Raw genomic sequence first — 27,862 nt, 5'->3', positions numbered from 1 at the left:
GTTACTTGAAGGTCTTTGGCTGTCTCAACGATTTTCAGTTTTACAAGTACTATGGCGAATAAGACTTATCTCTGCCCTAGTGGCTACCATTCGGATTTATAGGCTATGCACATCAACAGATTAGTCAAGCTATAGCAGAATAATTATGGAGGAAGTTAGAGGAGTAAAAGTTGATCTGAATCACTTCCCAGAATATGTGCTTTTTAAAGAGCTCTGCCGTACCCTGGCTGCGCTCTGAGGATCCAAATATGCATAGACATGGGCTGTGACCCGAAGCAATCAGTCTCTTGGGACAGTTTGTCAGCAAGGCCCTGTAGGGCTTGGCTCTTCCTGTCTTTCCAGTTCATTCTTGAAATTCTTCCTCATGTACTCATTCTACACTTCAGCTAACATAAGCCATGGCTTCTTGTCTTTGGGCCTTTTCATATGCCTTTCGTTCTCTCTGAAATTGCCGCTGCCATGGTCCCTGACATCCCTTCATTTTCATCCAGGCTTATTGCCTCCGGAAAAAGTGTCCTCATGATCCTGCAAAGTCTTGGGTATTTCTCCTTCACACACGTATCAAACACCTTTGGCTTTGTGTGGTTTGTATTCAGGCCTGAGGCTTTTCTAAACTGAAAATTCTTCTAATTAAGAGACTCTTTCCTTTTGGAATGACTCTTCACCAATATCTTTGTTCAGTATATATTAGAACCAAAAATTAATGTTGAACCAAACTTGTTACACTGTAGTGACTGTTTCTTATATGTTTGTTTGTTTGTTTGTTTGTTTTACCATCAGTAAAATTAGACCAGAAATGCAAGGGTTTGACTTTGCCCATGCGTGGACAGAGATAAGTGTTTTAGAGATAATACTCATCAGGCTTATGAATCTGGAAGACCAGGTGGTAGCAAAGCCCTTAGTACTGTTGATTTTTGAGTGATCATCAGCCTGTTAATTACTAAGTGTCATATTGAGTGTCTGTAATGTGCCAGGACCTGGGCTCCACTGGGTGATGACAAAGACACAGTGTCTAGTAACTGGACACCCAGTGGCTGCCTAATCAGTATTTATTTAATTGGCTTTGAAAGTATTTAATATGCTCCTATTTTAAAAGCACTCCCCATGGAATCTCTGGGGTGAAGGCAGAGGGAGGGGCAGGGCTAGGGATCAAGACCTAAAATTATCAACAGGAAATAGTAAGTGACCAAAGAATGAATGTTCATTCAAGGCTGTGGGTTTTGGAGGAGGAAAAGTTCTTTGGGGCACGGTGATAGGTTGAAGCCAGACACGTTCTGAATCGAGGACATACAAGTTAGTGGGGCACCCTGCAGAGCTTCTTGGAGTTGTTGCAGAGTGAGGACCGATGGAGGGATTGGGGTGGGTAGGTGAGGGAAGAGCCTGATGGCAATGTGACATATTAAGGACTCATGTGAAGAGGATCTGGGTTAGGATACTATTTGTCAAAATGAAAACCTAAAATTTTCTTTTTATTTTTTTCCTTAGACTTCCTATATTGGTAACATGAATTTGAATAAAGAGTTATTTTGGCTAATGTGGAAATTCAATTTTGGGGTGGGAGAAATGTTTGATCAACTTGTAAGAGATTTGTGTAGACAAGTTGATATTTTCATCTTGACGTATTTAGTGTTTGTTTTAAAACTCACTAGAGAATTGGATCCATATCTATTCAACAGGACTAGGAGCTGGTCCAGGGGATTCCCCATTTCTTCATTATCTTTATGTAAATGATCTAATTTGAGTTCTTTGAGCATTGATAACTTTTCCTTTTTAATTTGAGGGAAATTTTCCAATATAAAATATCAATATGTTTAGGGCATTTCTTCATCATCTACATGTGTATAATCAAGAAATAACAATGAATATTTACATTGGCTTAATCAGAACAAATTCAGGGCACTGAAACCAAGTGTTTGATAGATTCCAAACTCTGATATGACTGGGTTTTGAATTATCTATAAAGAGATTTTTTTCCCAAAATATTATTAGGAAAATTTTTATACATGGCAAATCTAATTTTTCATTTCCATACTAAATGATTATTTCTCTCCCAGTTAGCTAGCAATAAAAAAGAATTTTGTGTATCTGGGAGAATGACTTGGTCAGCATCAGTGTGTGCTAGCTAGTGACTAGTTAGGATCCCAGACTAATGAGATTTATTTTAGCCTTTCCTGACCTTCTGCACGTCCATGCTGTTTCTATTTCCATGACTCTCTGGGACCCAGTACCCCCACTCTATTCTCAGGTGACCCAAATCCTGTAGTCCACAATTGTTCTTACTACCATTACCCTTTATATAAGATGAATGAGTTGTTTGCCAAACTCTACTAAAGTCATACACTTGACTTGCCACCTCTGAAACTGATAGATCTTGTGGAGAAGGGTTCCTGTTTTTATGTTGGTTTACTGGTGAAAAATGCATTTCTTTGTTGGAGATCATGACTTATTAAGATATTTGGGGGGATATTTTGGCTATTAGCTATGGTTGGAACATACTGTTGGGAGATAAAGTAACCTTTATTCTTTTAGCTCTTGAAATGAGATCTTTAAAAGTAGTTTAGGAGTGAAGTATTTGGCCATTGTTATAACAAGCTTTTCCTGAGTGTGTAGAGATTTACAGAAATACCTACAGTTTGAATGTGAAAATCAAGAATTTGCTGTAGAAATTATATTCTTAATAATAAAATTCCTACTTAAATATATCAAATTGAATTTTAGGACTCTGTCTTACATAGTTAATCACTTTACTGGTAAGTGGACAAAATATTTTACAGATACATTTCAAACAAATTCACATGATCTTCTCTCTTGACAGAAAAAAAGATTTATATTTTAACAAGCTTTCCTTCAAATTTAGTACATAGCTAGCTTTTAACTTGATTGTAATTTTGCTAATTGCCAAAATGTACAAAAAACTTCATAACTTAAATTTTCTTTGGATATATAATAAAACTGGCAAAAATAGCTTTTCAAATTAATATTAGCTGACATTGACCACAAAAAAGTAATATAAACAAAATAAGACCACATGCAAAAAAATTAACCACAGTGCTAGAAGAACACTTAATTTTTCCAAATGGCAATTCTTACATGTTTCATAACCTGAGGACAGATATCTTCAAGTATGATTATTGAGATCTAATTTTTTAAGTGGCCTTCCGTCTTTTGAGAATTACTGAAATACTTATTTTATGAGCTGTGGAGTTTCATTTTGTTTTATTGGTGGTATGAAATGTTTTATTTCTCACTGAAAAATATTAGCAAACCATGTGCAATTTAATTAAATAAAAATTAATTTGTGAGACCAGAGAGAATACTTAAGGGCTAGAGTGCAAGCATTGACTGTACCATATTTTGAATTCAATCCACAGCACTCCATGGTGCTGAGAACATAGCCAGGTGGCCCTTAGGAGACTTTCTTTTTCTATAGTCCCTTGGCTTATAGGAGTCTTGTTACAGTGTCTAAATATATATGTATTGGAATTATAGGTTGCGCATTACAAAAACTCTAATTGCCAGCAGCTATACTTGTTTCAGTGCCTGGGATGGTTGCCATTTTCATGACCATCCAGCTTTCCTCCAACATTCTTAACAAATTTGCCAAGAATCTCACACTTTCCCTTAAAAGGAATATTTTGGAGAAAAGTTAGCTGTCATTAAAAATGGAGTATGGCCTCAAAATTGTTTAAACCTGAATATTTCATATGGAATTGCAAAGTGGACCTGAAAAATGATTCAGTGTGATGTTTAGACTCCACTTTTTTTCCCCCATGTCACACCCGGCATTGCACAGGGGCCACTTCTGGCTCTTGCACTCAGGAATTACTTCTGGCAGTGCTCGGGGGACCGTATGGGATGCTGGGAATTGAACCCGGGTTGGCCACGTGCAAGGCAAACACCCTGCCTGCTGTGCTATTGCTCTAGCCCCTAGACTCCACTTTAGTTCTCATCAATAAACCGTTTTACGGTTGGCCTGCACAGAGAGGTGACAGACTCCACCATTCCCATAGTCTTCTCCAGATGCTTGCATGCCTATGTACCCCCTTTTGATATCACTATCGTCTCACTAACATCTTTCATTCATTCAGGACTTTGCAATTGGCTGATCACCTTTATGTGCTAGGTTCCACTGAAGCCTCCTAGCGACAAGGGAAGCAGAACAGGCATTTTGTTTTGTTTTACTTATTCCTCTCTCACATAAAACAAATGCTAAAGGAGTTACCTGACTCTGTAAGATCACGTTACTATTATGAGGCAAAGCCTGAACTAAAAGGATGCTTTTGATGACAGTCAACTGGGTCCTTAAAAAAAAAAAATTGAATCCAAAATTATTCATGATTGAGTTTCAGGAATACAATATTCAATTATCGATATTCAATTACCGATCTCTTCACCAGTACCTTCTTCTCTCCACCAATGTCCCCAGCTTCCCTCCCACTCACCAGCCACCTCTATGGCAGATATTCCCTGTCCCCTGCCCTACTTTAGGTACTTTGGTTTCCAAAACTGCTACTGTTAAGGTATCATGCATATCACTGTATCTTCTTTTCTCCTTTAGAGCAATGTTTCCATTTCATTGAATGTTATCTTTTCTAGACTACCTTTCCTCATAGTTCTAAAGAGTCTTGAAGATCCAACATTGTTTCTAATGTGTACCAGATGGTCCCATGCTAATTAGTGTTGGTTGTATCAAACTTTTTACATCAAAGAATATTTATTTTCACCATCAGTGAATTTGACTAGATGTCTAAAGTATTTTACTTTCCTTGATCACTTGTAGATAGGGATGAGACTTTTCAGAGATTGTGCGCGTTAAGATTTATGAATGTGGAAAGCAAGGTGGAAATAGAGATTTTTGATTAAAATATGAGGAGAAGTCTAAGAAAAATGCATTCTTACACTTCAATTGACAATATGATTTCCACATATGTATTTTTAACTGATGCTGTCAAAAATAGATATATATATATGCAAGCCATATATTTAAAATTTTCCTATTATATTTTTTAAAAAATAAAATGAAATAGGTACACTAATTGTGCTGGCATGGTTTATCTTAACCAAACACCTTTAAAATATTATCAACACTTTTAAAATACAATCACTTAATTCCACTCAGTGTGAAAATTATTAATGTGATATAATTACTTTTTATACTAAGTATTTTTAACTCAGCATGCACTGTGATTGGATCCTTATCCCATATCTAAATGTATGTGTTCAATACTTTTCTTGTTTTGTTTTGGTATTTGGTATTTGCCATACTCAACAGTGCTCAGGGTTTACTCCTAGCTCTGTGCTCAGGGCTTACTCCTTTTGGGCTTGAGGGATTAGATGTAGTGCACGAGATGGAGCCCAGGTCAGCCGTGTGCAAGGCAGGTCTTACACTCGCTGTACTATCACTTTGGTCCCTGTATATTCAATTCTTGCAATCCTACCAAAACAAGAGTATGTGATATCACTTATACCATTTCATTTTTAAAATTTCAGTTAAAATGAAATAAAATGTTTTTTGTGTGTGTGCGTTGTCACCTTAAGCATACTCCAAATGCTCGTAACCGCAGGAAGCTACTGGCAACCATCTTGCACAGAGCAGTTTCCAACAGTTGGGTGATAATCCCTGAATTCTTTCTTGCCTCCTTCTATGTTCTGAAGAGGCACCTAAACCTCATGGAAGAAAAGACCTAAATTTTAGATTACTTAAATAACCATTTAACAAAACCAGGAGCAGTTATTGTTACATTAGTTTTTTCAAAAGGAAAAAAGAGTAAATGTTCATTCAGTAAAGTGACTGGGGCTTTGTCTAAAGACAATCATAACTCAGATCCTAGCATCAAATAGACTTTTTGGGAGAGTCAGAAATGTATGAATGAAGAAAATCCACATGGAATACAGATAAATGAGTACATATCTTATGTCATAGTTGCAAATGCTTTTGAAATTCTGGAAAATAGAGCCCCTGTCACAGTACCATCAATCCCCTAATTAAAAATCTTGAAAAGAGGAAACATTTAAGATTCAGCTAGAACCTAAGAGGAATTTTTACACCAATTCCCAAAGAAGACTTACAAGTAGGGTATTTTTTTATTTATAGCACATACACCCTAAGAAAGGACTGCCAAGCGATGAAGTGATATTTTCTGGTGACTCTTTATCCACAGTTAAAAAGAACAATAACATTTTCTCTAAGTATCCTTAATCCCCAGGCGTCTAAAATTTTCAAGTGCTCCTTATTGTGATGTGAAAGCAATTAATGGTTTTTGCTGATTTCCTCTAGATATACTCTTGGCAATATAAATCCATTACAGATATTCCTCCTTCTTCCCATTTTGCATTTTCATTTCCTGGCCTGTGGAATTTCAAGTTCCTAATCCAAGCCCTAAAGAGGTTGGGACTCTGATTGGTTCAGGTAATAGGAATCTAAAAACCATATTTGAAAAGGAAGAGATAACGTTAGTTTGAACAAATCTAGGCATGGTAATGACATAGTTTCCTTAAAAGTTGGATTAAAAACTTGAATTCAAGAAAAGAATGCAGAAAACTTGCAGTTAGGGATGTTTATTTTCAGGGAAACTTAAAGTCTTAACAGAGAGAGTTAGACACATGTTCCCATTTCATGCCAGTCTGTGTCTGAAAGGCAAATATCCAGTATAGTGCAATAGGTTTGACATATCACTTCTGCTCTCCCTAACACATCTTCAGTGAGAACCTTTTACAAATGAGTTCCATAAAATGACGCACTTGGCTTCCCAGAGGGCATGTTGCTGAGGAGACTGTGGTCTCAAGTGTAAGATTTAGATGACAGGAAGATTTTCAGGATATTCCTTATTTTAGTGTCTGGCAGATAGGAGAAAAAGAAGAACGCGATCTTTGATGGGGAAAGGAATACTTACTCCATTTTATAATTTGACATTTTGGTTCCTATCATAGAGGAGTGAGTGGCCATGCATCATCAAGCAAGCCAGTGTATTCCAGTCTTAAACCAATTCACTGTCACTGTCACTGTCCTCCCTTTGTTCATCGATTTGCTCTAGTGGGCCCAGTAACGTCTCCATTGGAGACTTTGTTGTTACTGTGTCTGGCATATCAAATACGTCATGGGGAGCTTGCCAGGCTCTGCCGTGTGGGTGAGATACTTTGCTGGGCTCTCCGAGAGGGGCAGAGGAATCGAACTCGGGTCGGCCATGTTGGCTGCGTGCAAGGCAAACACCCTACCGCTGTGCTATCACTCCAGCCCAATTCAAGGGACTCAAATCACACGGGATGTCCAGGACCTTTGTGTGCACTTGGGTCCTGGTTACAAATCAGGATGCTTTTCTTAGTATTCTTTCTGCGGAATTGAGCCTGGACCAGTATCACAGGGAGCAAACTCCACGCCTCCATGAAGCTTAGGTTTCATGGAGTCTTAATAGAGTTTTAGGAGAAGCAGAAAACAATACAGGCTTACCTGCATAGTACATAGGAGAGTTTAAGAGGAATTTCTGAGTGCTGTTGAAAGGGTGAAGAATCTGCTGTTTCACAGTAGATAGTGAGGGATGAGATAACTTGGAGAGTCACCTGCATGAAGCAAGGGAATGAGGGGATTCAGATAGAAGGAATGGGAGGTGCAAATGCCCTGACTTGAAAATATGAGATATGAGATATGAGACCTGCAATTAATAGATGGTAAATGGGGAGTACTTGGAGATGAGAGAAAAAGGGAAGATGGGGTCTAGATTATGTTGATGCTGTACTTTAGGATTCTTTTTTTTTCTTTTTTTTCTTCTTTTAATGAATCATCATGAGATACAATTACAGACTTACAGACTTTCATGATTGCATTTCAGTCAAACAATGTTCAAGTACCGATCCCTCCACCAGTGCCTATTCTCTACCCCCAAGGTTTCCAGACTGTAGGATTCTTGGCTTTAGTTTTGAGATTGATAAGAAACCACTGGAACAATTATGCTTCAAGGTCTCTCAACACCTTTTTTTTTCTTTTTTTTTTTTTTTTTTTGGCTCATGAATTTCTTTGGAAGTCTGGGGAAGCCTGAGAACCTTTTGCAGAATGTTTTCCAGGGGATGTCAGTTGCATGGAAAATGTCCTCTATAGGAGACATACATTTTTGACTTACAGTTTCAATTTTTTTTTTCTGTGCAAGAAAAGAAGCTCCAAAGACCAGGGAGCATGGAGCCAAACTGTATTTATTGACCCTGTGTCATAGTGTCTAAAGTAGCACTATGCCACAGGCTAATTTGAATGCAAGGAGAAAAACATATACCTTCTATTTATAATCAGTTGACCCTTATTTTTTTAAATATCTGTATTATGACCTTAGTACATTCATACCATTCACAGATAAATGTACACAGATTGGAAGTACATATTCAAAAATTATTTAGGAGGCCAAAGATCTAGTACAGAGGTCAGGGCACATGCTTTATATGCTCACAACTTGGGTCCAATCCACTACGAGAGGTCCTGGAGGTCCCTGCGATCACTGGGGTGGCCCTGATGGTCCCCAACATAGCAGGACCTGAACAGCTCTGCATTCTTAAACCTTAGTGATGAACTGCCTGTCTGTTTTTTCAAGTATTGCTGGGACTGGCCCCTAGCTTCCCTGAACACCGCCTGGGAGGTCTCCCTCCAAATTATTTATGTCTGTTTTCTTCTCAATCAAGAAACTAAAAATGTCACACTGGTCTAGACCACATTCCATTTCAGAGAGGTTATTTTGAGGGAGAGCAAGCATTCTTGCCCTGATTCCCCCTGGCTGAAAGTCTGTCCTATTTCTCAAGCATCCTTAACTCTCCTTAAGAGCCCTCGTATGGCTATAAACCTATTTACACTGGATTAGACCTACTATCAACTCTAAGCTGACACGTTCTCCCCCAGGGAAACAAGTTGCCTACAGTTCATTTCCAAATAGGAAAACTCCTTGATTTGCTTCCTAAAATGTGGGGGTCTCTGAAGTTGATCCTCCAGCTCTGGGAACTCTGCAGACATAGACACCCTCCACATTGTCCCTGCGTTCATTAATACACTGCTCCTACACTCCGGTCCTCCTGCTGGAACCCTTTGTCCCCACTTTCTATCCCATCTAGACCCACCTGGAACATTTTATTTTTCTGCTCACTTGAGACACTCTGAGCTGAATTGTGGGCATTGTTCCAGGTGTCCTGTAGATAGTGTTATGAAGGGTATGGTGCTTTCTATTTTATATCTCGAAATAGTATCTCGAGGGGAGTGGAGAGAGAAGAAAGGGTGAAGAGGTTGTAAAAGAGATGGGTTGATTTTGCATTGAATCTGTTCTGGCTGCTACAGAACTGCCTTTCTCAAACCCTCTCCTTCCTCCTTCTATCTTCTTTCCCTTCCCTTCCTTTTTTTCTTTCTTTCGCTCAGAGTGAAGACCTTTGTTTTCTTTTGTAAAGAAAGACCAAGATTCTTATCAAATGAGCAGATACTATCAAGTTGGCAATTAGAATGACACCAAATTCATTGGGTTTGGTCACTTCCTGTCCAAGATCAAGGGGTGAGTGCGAATGTAGAGGGAGATGTCACCTTTGTCCTGCAAAGCACTGGCAGAAGAATTTCACTGACCTGTCTTGTGAGAAAAAATTGGTTCATGGAAGGAGGGAGAGATCCAAAAATAGGGTTAACCACCCACCACTATGAACCCTAACTTTGAAGTCATATTCTTCACCTCTCATTTCTGAACTCTGTTCATTTCTGGAGTTCTTTCATTTGACTGAGTTCTTTCATGGTTATTTTAACCTTCTCAGTAGTCTCAAAGAAGAGTTTGACAAATCATTCTTAGTTAAACTATCAGGCACAAAGAAACTAGTTTTGTGTAGTATTAGGAAGGGTCAGGTGGTAGGATTCTGGGCTTCGGGAGCTGTGTGTACTTTCTGTCTGTGTGGTGGTTTACAAGACATACATAACTTCTAGAATGGTGCTGAAATAGTTAGTAGGTCAGTGCCTTGGCTTGTGCTGGGAATAAAGCAAATGTCTATGCCATTTTTCTGGGAAAGAACTCAGTCCTGATAATATTCATCAAAATAAAACCCAAAAGAGTTCATTTAAACATTTTTTCAGCAAAGGGGCTGGAGCTATAGTACATCGAGTAGGGAGTTTGCCTTGCATGCAGCTGACCTGGGTTCGATTCCCTGAGCACGGCCAGGAGTAATTCCTGAGTGCAGAGCCAGGAGTAACCCCTGTGCATCGCCAGGTGTGGCCCAAAAAGCCAAAAAAAATTTTTTTTTCAGCAAAGAGAAAAGCAAACAGTTTGCATTTTAAAGAATACCCAAAGACATTCACTTTGATATCCTTCATTCTCTCTGCCCTTCCTGTGTGCCCTTAAAAGTGTGGTTGAGTGCAGTAGATGGCCAGTTTGATTGTGGGATTAATTTTAGAGCCTGGATGTCTCCCTTGGCTGCTATAGAATGGGATTTCCAGGTGCTTCTTCTTGTATTTTGTATTTGTTCCAAAGTTTTCAGGAACCCCTGATGTTACTTTCATTGAAGGGTATTTTAAATTTTTGATGTCTTTAATGTTCCCCCTTTCATTCATATATATGTATATGTTGTATATCAGTTTTCCTTGACGTCTTAAGGCCTTATGGTAATCTTTGTCATGAAGCAAATGATGCTCACATGCCTCTCTCTGAGCATGCTCACCGTTCTCCAGCCGGCCTTGCTCCTTTCTCCTTGATGTCTTAGAGCAGCTTCACTGTGTTTTCTGATCTAGTCTCCGTCAATCTACAGGGAAAATACTGAAGGCTGATAAAGAGGACTCTGTTTTCCAATACACAGGCTGCTCGGTGTGAATCCAGACTCACTGGCTGGCTGGAACCCCAGCTCTGAAAGTTTTTCTTGGGTTATACTCGTTAAACCTGTTCCTTCACAGCCTCTGAGAACCAGGTGATGGGGGCGGAGAGGGAGTTGAAATGAGTATTTATTTGCTTGTAGGAGGCTCAAAGACCCTGTCCTCTGCAGAATGTCTCCTAAATGGACAGCACACAAAGGAGCTTACCCCCATTTGACAGATAGGGACACTGAGACCTGGAGTCTCGGTGGGTTAACTCAATGGGTTACCTCCCTTCTGTTCCTTCTGAGCAGCGCACCTTTTCTTTAGAGGACCTGGGAGAATCCTTTCCATGGGGCTAGTAGGGGGTCTGAGCACAGGCACTCTGGGCACTAACTCAGCCCCACAGGACAACCCTGGCTCAGGGCCCAGGACTCATGGTGCTGGGCCTCAGCAGATCCACCCCAGAGATGCTGAGAATGAGGGGTGTAAGGGATGATCCTCAGAAGCTCAGACAGTGAACTTTCACACTGTTCAGTAACCTGGCTTTTTGGGTTTTTTTTGGGGGGGGGGGGGGGGTTTTGGAAGCGGAAAGGGTTTCCTCTCGCGCCTGCAGCCTCTTCGTGTCTTCTTGGCCTTCTAAAAGCGAGATTTGTCTGTGTTTCTCTTCCCCTTCCCCACGGAGCTGACAGAGCAGCAGCCCACTGGGGCACCGATTTAATGAAATAAAATGTTCTGTATCTGGTTTGATTCTCAGTGAAGGACATCAAGAATTGTGAATGCTTTGTAGTCAGTTTGAAAGGAAAGGAGAAAGGTGAGGAGAAAAGTGGGTCGAGAATAGTACCCGGGCAGGAGCCTCCTTCAGTGGTGGAGGCTGGAGAAACGGCAGGACAGCCCGAGGCTCCTGAAATGTGGGGTGTAAAGTTTCTGCTTATCAGGTGTGTGATGCTGGGGTGTACAGGCTTTCGATTCACACATGGCCGACTCATCAGCTTTTCCCCAACCTTTTACGACTCCTGATGGTCACATCTCTAAGATATGGGGGGAGGGGAGGTTATTAACTTGCCCAAGAGGGGAAGGGCAGCCTCCAGGGTCCAGGAACGTGCGCCCCAAGCATGCTCCTGATTTCATGGGTTTTCAAGATCTTTTTTCCTTCTTAATTAGAACCAGTTCGCTCCGGAGTTGGAAGGGTAAATGTTTGTCATGTTTAGTGACAGATGTTGATGGATTTTTAAAAATGGCGGGTGGGGGGTGGGGGTGGGGGGTTGTCCTCAGGAAAAGTCATGTACTTTCTCTTCCATATCCCTCCATCTGTATTTACTGCACCACCAAGGAAAGGTCACTTGAGCGCAGGAGCTCAAATTTCATGCTCCTAAGCAGCCTCACTGTGGCAAAACCTTGCTCTGACAAATTGACTTTAAAAATATTTTGTAACAATGTGTACCTCTCACGGAGTCATTAAGTTCAGGGCTCCCTAAATGGGGCCCGTGCGCCTGGCTTTGACATAAATGCCAGGAATGGAAAGCGATTGTTGCCTGACTCTCAGACTGTCCCCCTTTCTCCTCCCTGACCATCCCCTTACCCTTCCTTCCTGGAAGGCTGGGTGGTTCTGGGACACCTGACCCGTTTGCCTCGTCAGGCAGCTACCTGGCGATGGTTTGTGGTAGGAGGGAAGGACAAGGGAGAAGACTAAAAGGGCTGAAATGGTAAATGACTGTAGGTTCTGGAGAAAAATAGAATTAGAAGCGTTTGTGGTTCAGATGAAAATAGCACATTTCCTTTATGCTTGGACTGCGGGGGTCACCGTGCTCCAGGGGATAGAAAATAAATAAAAATTGATCCCTCACCAGGCGAAGGAAATGCTTGGACTCTGGGAACTGAAATGACAGCTCCCAATTTAAGGATCTTGTGAAACCGCTTTTGAAGGTTAAAGTATATGTATATAAAACAATAACACTCAAAATCCACACTCTCTCTCTCTCTCTCTCTCTCTCTCTCTCTCTCACACACACACACACACACACACACACCAAGGTAATTAAAACACAGTGACAGATTTTGTTGGGAAATATATTTTCTTTTTTTCCCCTTTCTTTAAAAAAAATTTTTTTTTAATTTTTGGGTTTTGGGCGATGCTCAGAGATTACTCCTGTCTCTAAGATCAGAAATTATTCCCAGAAGGGGCTGAAGCGATAGTACAGAGGGTAGGGTATTTGACTTGCACATGATTGACCTGGGTTCAATCCCTGGCATCCCATATCATCCCCCAAGCACTGCCAGCAGTAATTCCTGAGTGCAGAGCCAGGAGTTACCCCTGAGCATTGCTGAGTGTGTCCCAGAAAGGAAAAAAAAAAGAGAGAGAAATTACTCCTGGCGGTGCTTAGGGAACCGTATGAGATACTAGAGATGAACCTGCACTGGCCGCATGCCAGGCAAATACCCTAAATGCCATAACACCTGTCTGGCCTCTGGAAATATAGTTACGCACCCCTTTTTCCGATGGGTGGGTAGCTGCAAAAAACGTGGGTCTGTGGCCATTTTGCTGTCTCCACTGACCATGCTCGTTCCATCTCTCCTTGCAGGTGAGAAGCCTTATAAGTGCTCGTGGGAAGGGTGTGAGTGGCGTTTTGCACGAAGCGATGAGCTCACAAGGCACTACAGGAAACACACAGGTGCAAAGCCCTTTAAATGCAACCACTGCGACAGGTAATGAGAAGCTGCCTGGGGAAGTGTGGGGGTTGGGGATCTCTCTGGATCGTGAGACTCAGAAATTCGGGCCTGGCAATGCTTGTTTCCCTCCCTGGAGAGAGCCATGAGATAAGGGTAATCTTGCATGTAATCAAGAGAAGAGGACCAGCATTCTTGGTGGAGTTAGGCAAATATTTACTGAATACCCCTTTGGGCCTGAGAACTATGTTTGTCAGTTGGATATTGACAGACACACAGTTCTACTCTCGAGAAGATGATGCAGAAGATAATTTTAGCTTTAAGGGAGAATGGTAACCTACCTGTAGCTACTGTAGCTTCTAATCTTTTTATTAACATCAGTACCATTTCCCCTCACCTTAAATAACGTGAAAGAATAGAAAGGCTGCTTAACAGAAAGACGGCTCATTTTTAAGGCTTTCTCCTTAGAAGCGTTATTAGAAATGAATTTACTTAAGGGAAGGTCATCCTCGGTGAGGGGTTGTGTGTGTGGGGGTGGGGGTCGGAGCCATTCTCCTTTAAAAATAGGTACAAAGGTCTAAAAGATGGCAAGACTTTGAGAATTCATGCAGTAATTCAATTTCAAACCTTCAGCATTTGAGAGTGGAAGAAAGAACACGTAGCAACTGATTCTACACAAGTAATAGTATCTGACAGCCCTGGCATTATCAACCAATAAACCCCAAAATGGAGGCTCTGCAGGCCAAGGTGAAGGCAGGATTAGGTTTAGACATAATCAAATAATGGGCTTGCATCTGAGCGTGTTATCCTTCTAATCCTATTTCTGTGTTTAAAAGGAAGCTTAAGAAAATTAACCATCTTTTTAATGCAATACTAAAGGTCTCAGTTATGATGAGAAAAATGCTTCTAATACGATAAAAGCCCTGAAAGCCTCAGGGTTCCGTGGCTGGGCCCGAAGCTCGCAGGATGGCAGGAGGCGGGTGCAGGATGTCCGCAGAGGCCTGGCCTTCCCCCGGGAGGAAATGCGATCTTGCTTTAGCATCCTGTCTCCCCCAATCCTTGTGCTGGCCCTCCCTCTCACCAGGCCTTCCTCTCTCTGCTGGAGGAGTTCTTGTTTGTTTAGAGAGCCTGGCAGTCTCATGGGTGGCCAGTTGGCTTGGTGCTCCTTTAAGATGCTTATAAAGGAGCATTCATGTTTTTCCTCCTTTTTCCCCCTTCTTCCTGAAGAGGCTATTTTATTCTTATCTTCATTCTTAAAGAACTAAATAAAGACCCTATGCCTCCTGGAGCTCAGAGATAACCTCCCACCCCAAGGCGGAGGAAGTACCCTTCAAGGAGCTATTGTCTCTCATTTCTTTGGAGTTCTCTTCAGCTACCCTGGAATTCTGAATGGTTTTAAATTTTGCTCTCATTATGGAGAAGTGCCCCTGAACTTGGTGGATTGACAGCTGTTCTACAAATTGTATCTCAGCAAAGATCTTCCCTCAACTCCTAATGCAATATCATGTTCTACGTTGCACGCTAGCCCTAGCTACAAATAAAGAATGGGGACCCACAGTTCTTTGAGGGAAAGCATTATATCAATGGGAATAAAGATGAATCCTCTGGAATTCATATAGCGGGATAGTCACCCAATCTGGAAAGGTGGACTGAACACTATAGAGTGAATACCCATAGTTCTTAGAAATGGACCAAGCATTCTTTGGGGAGAAAATGGCCAGACTTAATATTTCTCTCCTCAGCTAGGAGTTATTAGGTTAGGATCAAATCTGCTCATGTATGCAATTTATCTGTATAAATATTTTAAAGGAGTTGTCAGAGATGGGGAATTTGGTTTGTCTTTTGCTTTCATATTTTTATCAAAACCCACTGGTTTCTGGAGCTTGCACTTAGCTGGGTAGATGATGACAAATTCTTTGCCATGGTATTTGAGGAAGACTGGGGGAAGTGCAAAGTCCTTGCAGCACTGACAATCAAGAGTGCATTTTCAAACAGTGTCAGAAGACTGAGGCCATGGACTCTCCCTGATGTCTTATGACTGACAGCTCCCTGTGTTGCAATTGCAAGTATTTTTATTAAGAATAGAGCAGGTCTGGGAGGTGGATTGGGGAGTTGAAGTGGTCCTAAAGCAGAAGAAAGGAACAAACGGGATGACAAGGGAATCGACATTCCTTGGAAGACTTTTTCCTGCAGAAACAGAGGGTATCAGCCACTGATTCCGTTTGGAACCATGTGTACATGATCATAAGAAACCTACTTCTTGCCTCTTACAATATGAGAACCATTCTCTTCCAGGAACCGAATTGTCATTTTCTTTCTTTTAAGCATATACCAAATCTTGTTTTGTCCTTAAGGCAAATTTTAAAAATTCGTGAATTTTTGGTTGTTTTGCTCACATTTAAAATTGTTCGTTGGAACAGTAGGTCTGTGCTTATGATTTTGTCTTAAAAAAAAAAGAAAATCTGATGACTATTGGGCTTGTGTGCCCTGGTGACCATAATTTTGTGATGGCCACATGACTCACATGACTGCATTCCTACCTATTTCCAACGGTCCCCCTACACTCGCCAATGTGAATGCAGTCTATCCTAGCCATGTACCAGTCTGCTATTCTGTTGCTACCTATTATAGAAGAATCTGATCTCTTCGTGACTTCTCAAAGGTGGAATCAGATAGGCCAAGAATGTCATGAGTTTCTTACAGTTGACTCGCTGCCTGATCCCTGAAGACACAGACTTTCTGGCCTCTGGCTTCAGGTTCAGTTGGATGATAAAATAGCGAGGTAGCTGTTTTTTTTCCTAACCTTCGGACAGAATAGTGCAGCCTTCTAAGTGACCAGCTGTTAGAGCAATGAGCCTGGTTCCTTAGCTCAGAGAACAGAAGACTGCTGCTGATTGTAAACACAATTCTGTTTCCACTAGCGGTGATGCATAAGCCATTGTTCTCCCAACTCTGTCTGATTCCAGCCAGCGAGACTGTTGCCAGGGTAGCACCTCAGACATAGTGGGCAATTTACGGGAGGTATTTTGAACTTTGATCTTGAGTCAACCCACTTACGGAGATAAGAATTAGCTGCTAGTATCTAGCCTTTTGATGCTTTAGAAGATTGCTGTTGACTTAATGCTCAGGTAACATCAGTGGGCCTTTTTTATAAGCAAGAGAAGTGACAAAATTATTTGCTTCATTCTCTGCAATGAATAAATTTCAATTATCAAAGACCTTATTTTAGGTCATTTGACTGCTGTACAGTCATAAATACTCACTCAGGATATATTACCCGTAGAGTTATTTGATTCTGTATTTCTAGATGCTGAGTTTTGTCTGCTGCCTTTTGCTATTCCTAAGTGATGCTCAGTACATATAATTTAATAAATTAATTAATCAGGACTGAGTACCCTAATGGTATTTTGGATTTAAATAAAAACATCAGTAGCCTGGGAACTTGTCTAACTCTAAGCATCATAATCTTTCTAGAATTTGAACAACTGATGCTTATTTGATTCAGGAGAAGTATAATTACATTTCATGCCATGTTAAAAATTTGCGTTTTTTTGGTGGGGGAAAGAACCTGAGGGGTAAAAAGAGGTGTTTGTGCATATATATCTGGATTCTCAGTGTAGAACAGACCTCTGGAAGAGGCAGAATAAATATCCAGAACACATGCATTTCTGAGTGGTTACTTCATGAATTTTCCTGTAACTTCCCATGAAATAAGTGGGGGGTGGAAGGTGTCCATTCCCCCTCCCCCAAGATGGGAAAAAGGGTGTCTGACTCTCCCTCATCCCCTGCCCACCCCAGATCTCTACATCACTTCTTGTCATCACAAATCCCTGTGTCTTTTTTTTTCTTTTAAATTGTTATTAGTGAAACACCATGAGGTACAGTTGTAGACTTACAAATTTTTGTGCTTGGGTTTCAGTTATACAATGATCGAACACCCATCCCTCCACCTGTGCCCATTCTCCACCACCGCTATGTAGCTGTTAGAAAAGATGAAGTCATGAAATTTGTATACAAGTGGTACTGCATGGAAAGTATCATGCTAAGTGAAATGAGTCAGAAAGAGAGGGACAGACATAGAGAGATTGCATTCATCTGGGGAACATAAAGTAGCAAAATAGGAAACTAACACCCTGTGTCTTTCTTAAGGTCAGGCAGGGTTTGGTGCTTGCTTTGTCTCTCACTTTTTACTTTTTAAAGTAAAAAGTGAGAAACTTTTTACTTTTACTCAGATCTGACCAGACACACTTGTGTACTGATTTCCAAGTTGTTGCGGTGACCATTTGCCACAAATGCGGGACTGTCTTTAGTTTCAAAAAGTAAATTTCATACATTTCTCTAGATGAGAAATCAAACAGACCTTTCAGGAAATTTTTTTCTAGCATCTAGAAAAGCTTGCCCACATTCCTTGACTTCTGACCTCGTTTCTCAGTCATCAAAATTGTGGAGCCCTCTCATGCTGGCATATCTATCCCTGGTTCACTCAATTCCCCATTCCATTTTTCAGGGTCCTGTTGATGACATCGGACCTACCTAAATATCTCAATAATTTCTCTCTTTGAGTCATTTGATTAGCAAATTAACTTCATCACCTTTGCCTTGAAAGCTAACAAATTCATAATTTCTCTTGAATTAGATTCGACATTTCAGGTGTGTGCAATGCAGGGGGCAGGGGGCAGGGGCATGTTATTCTACCTACTGCAAACTCCTGAAGTTGTCAGTTCAGCTCTCCCTTATTTACCAAAAAATCAAACATGGCTAAAGTTATAGGTCCTGGAATCATACCACATAGGTTTAAATCTTGACTTTGCCTCTTTTTAATGAACATCTCTCCTGGTTTGGGTGGTGTAGCGGGAAGAATGGTTCCTTCTTTATGGGGTTCTTCTAAAAAGGTTGATTTTAAAAGAGGGATACCCACGAAGGGAACTTTCCATTTTCTATCTGTTTTCTCTATTGAGATGAATAAAAGAGCAAGAGAAGGGAAGAGAATAGGATGTGGGCAACATGGAATGTGTTGTTAGAACAGGGCACAACTGGGCAATTTAAATGCTAAATTCCTGTAGGCTGTAGTGACATCAAGTACTTGCTCTTAAAGAAAATCGTTCACTATTTCTAGTAACTTCTTAGATGAAATTATCCAGACACATTGTTCATATAAAATCAAAGCCTGAAATAAAAGGAGTAGTAGTTCACATATTACTGGATTAGATTGTCTTCTACTACTATTCTCCTCCCTTCTTTTGTGTTTTTCATTTTATCTTGTTCTGTTTTGCTTCATTTTGGGAGGTGCTGTCCTGCATATGTGCCTATTTAAGAAACGAACACAAACAGAATGTGTAGAGAAGGTCGGGGTCAGGGGATAAGGGTGAGGTTTTTGTTTGTCTATTTTAAGAATGAGCAAACATAGGGAAATCCTGCACTGAACAGGAAATTTTGCTTACTTGAACAGGGTATCTTGCTCATGTTCCAAACAGGAATTCTGGGAGTGTTCGTTCAGGTAGGAGAGTGGCCAGATTCAGGAGGGGAGCACGCACCCAAAGCTAAGAAGGACTCTAGTGGGGGTGGGGTGGGGTGGGGTGGGGTGGGGGCTTATGTATGTTACTCATAAGCCCCAAGGCCAGAATCTTACATTGTGGGCTGTAGGGATATGGGAATGCCCACTCTCTTAGTTACAAGGTACAGACTTGACTCACACTGGTATAAACTTCACAGGGTAATTATTAACTCAAGAAAGTACCAAGAAAGGGCAAAATTAGATTTGTCTTAAGGCATGGTTGCATCAGATTCTCAGTTGTCATCCTCAAGACCCCTCTCTTTCAGGGCTAAAGCAATAGTACAGTGGGTAGGGTGTTTGCCTTGCACGTGGCCAACCCAGCTTCTATTCCCAACATCCTATATGGTTCCCTGAGCACCCGACAAGAGTAATTCCTGAGTGCAAAACCCCTGTGCATTGCAGGGTGTGACCCAAAAACCAAAAAAAAAAAAAGACTCCTCTCTTTCTACTTTATTGTCCTCTTGACCTCATTCTCAAGCCAGCTCCTCCCCACCAGCAGTGGGGGTATCAGCAACTTCAAGCTTTAATCTAGTGACTAGTACAAGAGCTTTGCTTCCTTCCAATAATTGCAGTAAATGTCCACTGAGGGCTTGCTCCCATTGGCTAAAAGCCATGTGAATGTTACTCATAAGCCCTAAGGCCATCACTTCTGCCTTCTAGGGAGGGTTCAGCCCCACTCAACGAGAACACAGCTGAGTTGTTGCTCCAGCAGAGTCAGAGGAAAGGAAAGAGGATGAAGACACCTCCTCACTGGGCCACCCCACACACAACATCTATTTTGAGGCCGAGGAAAGCATTCAGTAGTGGAACATATGTATCGAGATAGGATTTGGAAAATAGGGCTTGCAGACTTTCCCAGATTCCATTCCCCGTTTGCTATGTGACCCTGCCCTAAACTTCATTACCACACAGACAGGATGTGGCTACTCAGTAAAGATGTTCCTAGATCTTACTGGATCTCACTAGAGAATTGGGGGCTGGGGAGAGGATACTTAGTACATGCCTCCATGTTAGGCCATACATGTCCTCTCATCTCCATTCTTTTCCTTAATATAGAACATCTGATGGACCTTTAAGTATTAAAAGCAACATTTCTGAGCTTTCCATGTAAAGCTCAGGACTGAAATTTTAAAGGTCTCTGTAGCACTGTCCTCCTGTTGTTCATCAATTTGCTCGAGCGGGCACCAGTAACATCTCCATTGTGAGACTTGTTACTGTTTTTGGCATATCAAATACACCACGGGGAGCTTGCCAGGTTCTGCCATACGGGCGGGATACTCTTGGTAGGTTGCCGGGCTCTCTGAGAGGGACGAAGGAATCGAACCTGGGTCAGCCACATTCAAGGCAAACACCCTACCCACTGTGCTATCACTCCAGCCCTAATGGTCTCTAAGGGAGTTAAATCATATGTAGAAGGTGATAGAAGATGAGTTCTCCGATGGGAACCTCTCTAATGTCCACACTTTTTTTCTGTTTTCTAGGTGTTTTTCCAGGTCTGACCATCTTGCCCTCCACATGAAGAGACATATCTAAAAAACAAAACAAAACAAAACAAAAAACCCTAAAGGCCAGAGTTGCCAAGGCATCGGCCATTGTCTGAGGAAATGCTGTGAGGCAGGGGCTGGACTTCAGGCGGGGGAACCTGTTGCCTCGCAGAAGAAAGTTCTCACTTACAAACCTCCGTGCACACACTCCCACACAGACACACACCCACAGCGACACAAGCGCACTCTCAGACCCCCCTCCCACACACACACACTGTCATGCACTCAGCTATATTTAAAATATATACGTCTATTCTTTATGCCTTGCCCTAGCCAGATGGTGGAAGACAAAGCAGAAGGAAACCAGGTGAACTCAGCAAGGCAGACTGGCTGCTTACTTCAGCACTATTGGAATTATTTCCCGCTGTTGCCAATGGAAATCAAAGAAAATGGATGTGACGTCTCTGCAGGTGGACAGCAGTAAGAGGGGCTTATTTAACTTGCTTCTCAGTGCAACTTGATAGGAGAATCCAACGTCTTAAAGTTGCATATGTGTAGCACTAATGTTTCTTTTTTTAAATAGTTGGGGGAAAGTGACCTAGAAAAACCAAATTGCAGTTTGGTAGCCAAAATTAACTCTTGGTTTATCTGTCCTTTGTGTGTGAAAAGTCCTACTATTCCGTGCGTCCAACTTCCTCACAGAACTGTTGATCGGTTTTGGTTCTTCTTAGTACTCTTGAGATCTTTCGAGTCGATAACCGACGGCCTTAGCGGCGGCAGACTCTGGAATTACACCATACACCTTTCTGGCCTGCATTTCTCTAGACTTCACTCTCCAGGGAGGAGTTTCCTTTTTTTACTTTTTGACTCTTGCACACCATATGCACTAGGGATTCTGGAAACTTCTAGCATGACTGCAAAGTGGCCAAGAGAATAAAGTCCTTGATGATAAGTCACAGTATATCCCTTCTTGCCAGTGCTAGATTTTTTCTTTTTAATCTCTCTGTTTTTGCTAACGAAAACTTGAAAAGCTTATTTGGAAGCTTAAATGTTTTATCTTTTCTCCATGGACTAAAACCTCTCCAGGACTCTCTCTCTCTCTCGGCACCTGGATGTCCAGCTCTCGAAGCAGCCAATCAGATGGAACATCACAGTTCTCTCAACCTCCTTGAGGCATCATGACCTCAGCTCATAGCGATCGACCCTGTGCTGTGTGTCATTGCTCCCCTAGAACCTGTTTCAGCATAGATGTTGCTAGTCTCAAAGGGCAGCTGCAGACTTAACCTAATTCTGGGTTAGTGCCTGACAAAAAGCCAAATATATCCCTCTTTCCAGGAGTGGGGGAACACTGAGGATGCCTCCCAAGTCTAGTGGCTTCAAAAACCATCATTCTCTCTTCCTTTCTCATCCCCACCGAGTTCCTATTGCCCCACTCCTTGTTAAAAAACACGATTCAGAAGGCCACCGTAGGAACAAAGGGTTTCCATTAAAGGAAAAGGGTTGAGATGTTTCTCTCATGGCCTGTCTAAAGAGAGAGACGTTTCTGTTTTTTTATTTCTGGCTAGGCCCACCATGACTTGTGACTCAGAACACCTAGGATCAACAGAGGCCTCCCATTTTCTCTGCAAGCTGACTCCAAGGGGAGGGGGGGGACAGGCCTCACTTTTTATCCCCCATACCCCCCCACCCCCATACACATCCAATATCAGTCTCTACCCGCATTTGTAGCTAGCTGGCACTGGCCTCAACTCCAAAGACTGCCTTTAGGACCATTCAATGGCCTATGCAAGCAAGCGGGGTGGTTATTAGGACAGGTTGTATATTCTGTATATTCTGGGACCATCCCTTCAAGACACGTCTCAAAAATAAAAATGGCATTTGGTCCGAACATGGTTGCTGCTCCTTCCTACCAGCTGGCTCCCCTCTGCCCTCCTCTGACTGTTTGACTCATTGACTGTTAAAATACCACCCCACACCTATTTGGGATGCAAAACTGAAGTCTTTAAAAAGAAATAATAATCAGAAAATGCATTTATGACAGCAACCTTCAAGATGCTTGGCATTTGGTTTTTCAGCTCTCTGCAACCTTGATTTCACTGAAACGTTGAAACTACTCGTCCGAGGGTGAAGGAGTCTCCTTATCACAAATGCTGTAGCTGCCAATTGGACACTTGGGGCATTTTGAGGTCTTGCCCATAGAATTTTATTTTTTTTCCTTTTTTTAATTTTCACTGTAGACCAAAACAGCAACAACAAAACAGCAACAACAAAAAGTGAAAAACTACCCTAAAACACACATACACACACACTCACAAAATCTGCCCACTTGCCAGAGGCAATTATGTATATGTTACTTGGAGGGTATTAAAAATCAGTTTTATTCCAAAGATTTAAAACTAGACATGACTTAGAAACAATTTCTGGAGCACTGCTTGCTGACAATCTTGTAGTTCTCTACTGCATTTGAGTGCATTTTGTGGCCAGTCCATCAGGGCGTACCATGGGATTATATTTGAATGTGTGGTGCATCTTTTCTGGATGAAGGATGTATGAGGGATCCTGAACCTCAGCTGTATTAAACTGTGGCACCTCCAGTCAGTGCACTAGATGAAACTTTAGATACCCCAGATTTTGTTGGTTCCTGATTTCCCTTTCTATAGCAGCTTCCAGCATGAACGCACGCACACGCCAGTGATGGCATTAGCCATGGCTGCCACGATTTACAAATGTTCTCTCCCCAGCTGGAGCTGCTCTTGCCTCTTGAAATACTATTATTAAGGGTTTAGAATACTTAATTTAATTTTTGAACTGACCAATGCAAGACTCTATTAAAAAGAAAGTATAAGAAAAAAAAAAGAATGCAAAAGAGTAACCATTGCTTGTCTGCTCCCTGTTGTCATCTGTGGTCTTAAACAGATCTCATTTGAATGTGGCAGAACAAAGGCTCTTTAGTCCTCATCAGTGTCTGAAATGTGTAGTAATTCCTCTCTCTTCTGTATCAGGGAGGTCCTTTGTAATCTGCTCCTGACCTTTGGCAGAGCAGGGTGCGTGAACCGTGACGGGTGGGGGGCTTGCTTTTGCTTCAGAGTCATTTTGTTGACTGTGCGATTTGGCCTGAGAATTTGGTGGGTGCTAAATGTCTGGCTTGGAAACGGTTCTTCTCTAGCCCAGCTGACACCTGTGAGTGATAACCAGTCCTATCCATGGGAGCAGGGGTAGCCCCTCACATTGTTTAGAAGCAGATTGGTCGTCAGTCATCAGATGCCGATCATCTCTCCCAACTCCTCGAGATGGTCGGTGGGAGCCTGCTCGTGTGAACAGGCTTTGCGAGAAATAACAGGAAGAGAGTTTGCTCCCAAGAGGACAGGTTATTGAAAACAGTGCTTGAATGGACATTTGAAACATATTAAACTGCTTTCTCACTAATATTGTTACCTCCTAACATTTCAGGGGATCCCAGATTTATTTATAAAGGAGAAATCTGGCATGGTGTTTCTTGTGGTTATCCTCTCAAGCACGCTGGATCCAGGGTTCAGAGTTTGATGTATAGAAAAAAAGTGTTTCTAAGCCATTGATATTTTTTTAATATAATTTCAAGTTGTACTTCTTTCCTCTACCACTTGGCTGTAAGTCAAAGATGTGGAAACCTGTAACTTTAATGCTGCTCCTAGCTACTGGCTCCCTGCCCCACTAATGTTTAACCTACTCATGGTTAATTGGCCCAGCCTCATACCTGGTGGTGATGAGTATTATGTCCAGAAAAGAAAATGCTTGGATTCCACAAAGCTGCATTTTATACAAATATTGGAGACCCCAAGGTGAATTTCATGCTGACCATTTCTTCTCCTCCTCTCCATGTGCTTTTCTTGCCAAGCTCTTCAAATACCCATTTCCTTCCCTCCTGCACCTCTTGTGCCCTTTTTACATCTTGGATTGCCTGATTATAACAGGGTAAAAAGACAGTCAACCTCATGCATGAATAGCAGAACTGATAACTATTTTTTTCTAAAAATCTTCTTTGAATTTCAAAGCCAGAGAAGATTTTTAAAGAACTTTAGTTTGGGATAAGCTTCCGGATGAGCCATGTCTGTTTGGATCAGAGAGGAAATAAATGGGATTTTCATGGAGACTCTTTCAGTGTGTTTGGCATATTTCACCTGTAACTCCTGAACCTCCACTTCTGAATCCTATGGTAAAACCAAAAGAAATGAATTCAGACGGCAAGAACAACAAAATGTAGTGGTTCATTTTATTGGTTTCAAATACTTTCCTCTATGGAAGTTGCTTCATAAAATATAAAATACAGTGCAAAGTAGTTTTGTTTTCTCTTTTGCACTTACTGGTATTACAGAAAGCAAAAGAGAGAAGGAGTACATTTAGCTGCAAAAATCGGGTTTGTTGCTCCTTTTTCTGAAAAAAATTAAAATCTTTTGGATTACTTGCATTTCTCTGGCAACAGTTTAGCGCCCAGATCTTTGCCAGAGTGAAACATTCATAAAGTCAAATGTGGTTCCAATGGGCTTCTGAAAGCTTTTTCTGTTGTTTTTCAGAAGTGACCACCTGACCAATGTGGGGTGGGCCAAGAGGAGAGAATTGGCATTCTCTGTCTGGATTGTATTTCCGTAAACATGGTGATATCTCAGTTCAAACACAGGAGCACTGGCCTATGTGTACATCAGTGGCCTCCTTTCCTCAGTGAGGGTCTTTGGAAATACTTGAGATAGAACCGCAGAAATGTGTCCAAGGAAGTAAAAATGACTTGTCCATGTGAAATCCCATGATTGACTAACAGAAGAGGCTTTTCTCTTGCTTTTAACACTCTCTGAAATCTCCTCTGTTAGTTCCTAATAGATCCCAGACAAGGGAGTAAAAAGCTGCGATTAACTTTCTTGCATGCATCCATCCAGTATCGTACTGTATTCTTCAGGTGTTTTGCATTTATGTACAAGTCCTCGGGAAACTGGTATCAAAAATGGAGAGAGAGAGAGAAAGAGAGAGGGGGATCCAGGCCGTCCTTTCGCAGAAATCCCAAACTAGATACTCTTTTCAAATAGGGCTCCCTCTCAATGGTCAGGAGGGAAGGTCGAAACATTCTTTGTTGGGGACTGTTTATACAATTTTTTGCAACTGTGAGCTTTGGAATCGTAAATTGCTTTGACTCCAGCTTCTGTCTACTGCCATAAAATGGACCCCACGTCAGAATAATGAGGGTGGTATGTGTGCACACGCCCAGACACGCGTGCATCTGTACCTAATGTACCTTCGCAGAAGGAAAACAGGCTACTGACGTTTAAGAGGAGTAGCCACCAGTGCCTAATATCTTTGGGGGGGATGTATGCTTCTAATCGCCAGTATACTGACACCACACGGGAGTTCCACAGAGAGGGAGGGGCTGGGGGGGTGGGAAGAGGGGACATTTTAATCCTAGGCCTTTGGGACTGGAGGCAGAAGGACTTCTGTAAATCTAAGTCCAGAAAGGCTTTGGGGCTCATTGGCTGGTTCTCAATCCCCACCCCCACCCCCACCCCGCATGCATTTCCTGTCTATACCGAGACTTCATTTCATTTCCTTACCTTTCACTTCTGCTTCATTCCAGGGAGGAAAAATACACCTGTTATGGCCAAGATCTCCTTGCTAACACAGAGGCAAAAATAAATGTTTCATGTTTTTGAAGCCTCCCCTTTTCTTTCCCCAAATTCTTCCCAAACTTCTGTCATGTCATCTCCTCCCTCCCTGTGCCCGCCAAAAAACATCCCAGTCACTACCACTTTTCTTTCGATTCTCCATTCTCCTCCTACCAGTTGGCGTGAAGAAATTTATTTTTGCACTATACATTTTCTTTTTGCCACAGATGTGTCTAACAAGTGTGTTTGGAGAGCCCTACTCCTAGCCCCGCCCCTCCCCCACCTCCCCCTTCACATTCTCTCAGGCCTTCTCTGGTATTTATAATATATCACAGAAGTACCCAGTCTTATAGCCCTCGGTTATGCCTTTTTTTGACATTTTATTTTTTTTAAGCTTTTTATATATATATATATATATAAATATATTACTTTGTCAAGTTTTTTTGCTGTACAAAAGTCTTAAGATTTCAAACTATTATTTGTATTATATGATGGTGGTATGTTCATGTTACAAAATTATTAATGAAGAAAAAATTTATTTTTGTTACTGGTCTGTTTCATAATTCTTTTTTAAATTGGTATATTGTAAGATATCTATGCAAAAAATGTTATGTGACGCATTTTTATTTAAGAATGTAATATGTGTAATAAACAGTAGAATGTGTTTGGCCTTGGAATGTTTTACTATATTTTTCCTTAGCTCATTTCCCCGGGAAGAAAAAAATCCTCAGAGACATCAATGAATCTGTATATTCATCAGGCGAGTTTTCTTTATCAGAGAAAGAGAAGGTGAAAGATTGTATTAGGTCAGTTTTCTTTGTCGGGAAGTTGGCTCTGAGTGCGTGTGTGTGTGTGTGTGTGTGTGTGTGTGTGTGTGTGTTTTATGGTCTCAGTGAGGTAGCTCAATGCCCAAAGAAGAAACATCGAAAGCAGTTTTATTTGAAGGGAGAGGGGAGTAAATGGTTGGAGGTTATGAAAAGCAATATTTTAGAACGAGGTGGATTATGGGATGTTGTTTAGGGGATTAGGAGAGGCCTAATGGAAATTTTTTATTTGTTGCAAGAAAGAGAAAGTCTGTTCTGTGATAATGTGCCTTTGGATTGTATTGGAGTTGTTTGTGGAGAAAGAATGAAGGACAAAGGTTAAAGGGAAGAACTTAATGAGGGGTAAGAGAATTCTATTTAGAAGGAGTGGTTGATAACAGAGTGGGGAAGAGGTATCCAAGCAGAAGTGGAGACACTTGGTTGGCTGCACATAGAACAAGGAGGTAGAAGCAGATAAAAGTCGCCAGAAGCAGCAGGTAAAAGGCCTAGAGTTTGAACTGAAAAGAACATTCACTACAATCTCTCCTACATATGACTTCTAGGAAAGCATATCCAAGTAAGGAGAAAGGTACAGAGTATCATTGCTAGTTTATATTCCCAGTGTCCCTTACACACTGACTTCCCAAGAAAAGTAGAACCTTGAAACAGAAACTCACTTATGTGTACAAACATGGTGGTATCAATGTCATGGAGAGCTGGAAAGTAGGGTAGCAATGGGTTTGGAAGAACAGTCCAGTGTGACTATTGTCCACTTAATAAAATTTAAAGAAAGCAGTAAAGTGCTTCAGGGACCAGGAAAATACTTCTAAAATGTTCACACATGTGCCACAACCTCTTTGGAGCAGACAGGTAAGCTGGGCAGCAAAGCAGCAGTGGTCACTGAGGAGGAGCTGCAATGACAAACACTGACCTCAAGTCTGCAAACA

The 27,862-nt window shown here is 41.5% G+C and overlaps 1 protein-coding gene across 3 annotated transcripts in view; it reads left to right on the top strand.

Annotated features, from left to right (window-relative positions):
• The window catches only part of KLF7 (KLF transcription factor 7), a 95,509-nt gene extending 68,733 nt beyond the window's left edge, over positions 1–26,776 (top strand). For all 3 annotated transcript variants that reach the window (XM_056111566.1, XM_056111564.1, XM_056111565.1), the window contains 2 exons: positions 13,366–13,489; positions 20,486–26,776. In XM_056111566.1, the coding sequence (XP_055967541.1) occupies positions 13,366–13,489; positions 20,486–20,537 (176 nt within the window). In that variant the 3' untranslated portion in view covers positions 20,538–26,776. The remainder of the gene's footprint in view (positions 1–13,365; positions 13,490–20,485) is intronic.
• Positions 26,777–27,862: the final 1,086 nt, after the last annotated feature.

This window comes from Sorex fumeus, unplaced genomic scaffold (assembly GCF_029834395.1).
Source record: "Sorex fumeus unplaced genomic scaffold, SorFum_2.1 ptg000014l, whole genome shotgun sequence".
Taxonomy (NCBI): Eukaryota; Metazoa; Chordata; class Mammalia; order Eulipotyphla; family Soricidae; genus Sorex; species Sorex fumeus.
Note: the sequence above shows the minus strand (reverse complement) of the source record. Positions and strands in the feature narration are given on the sequence as shown.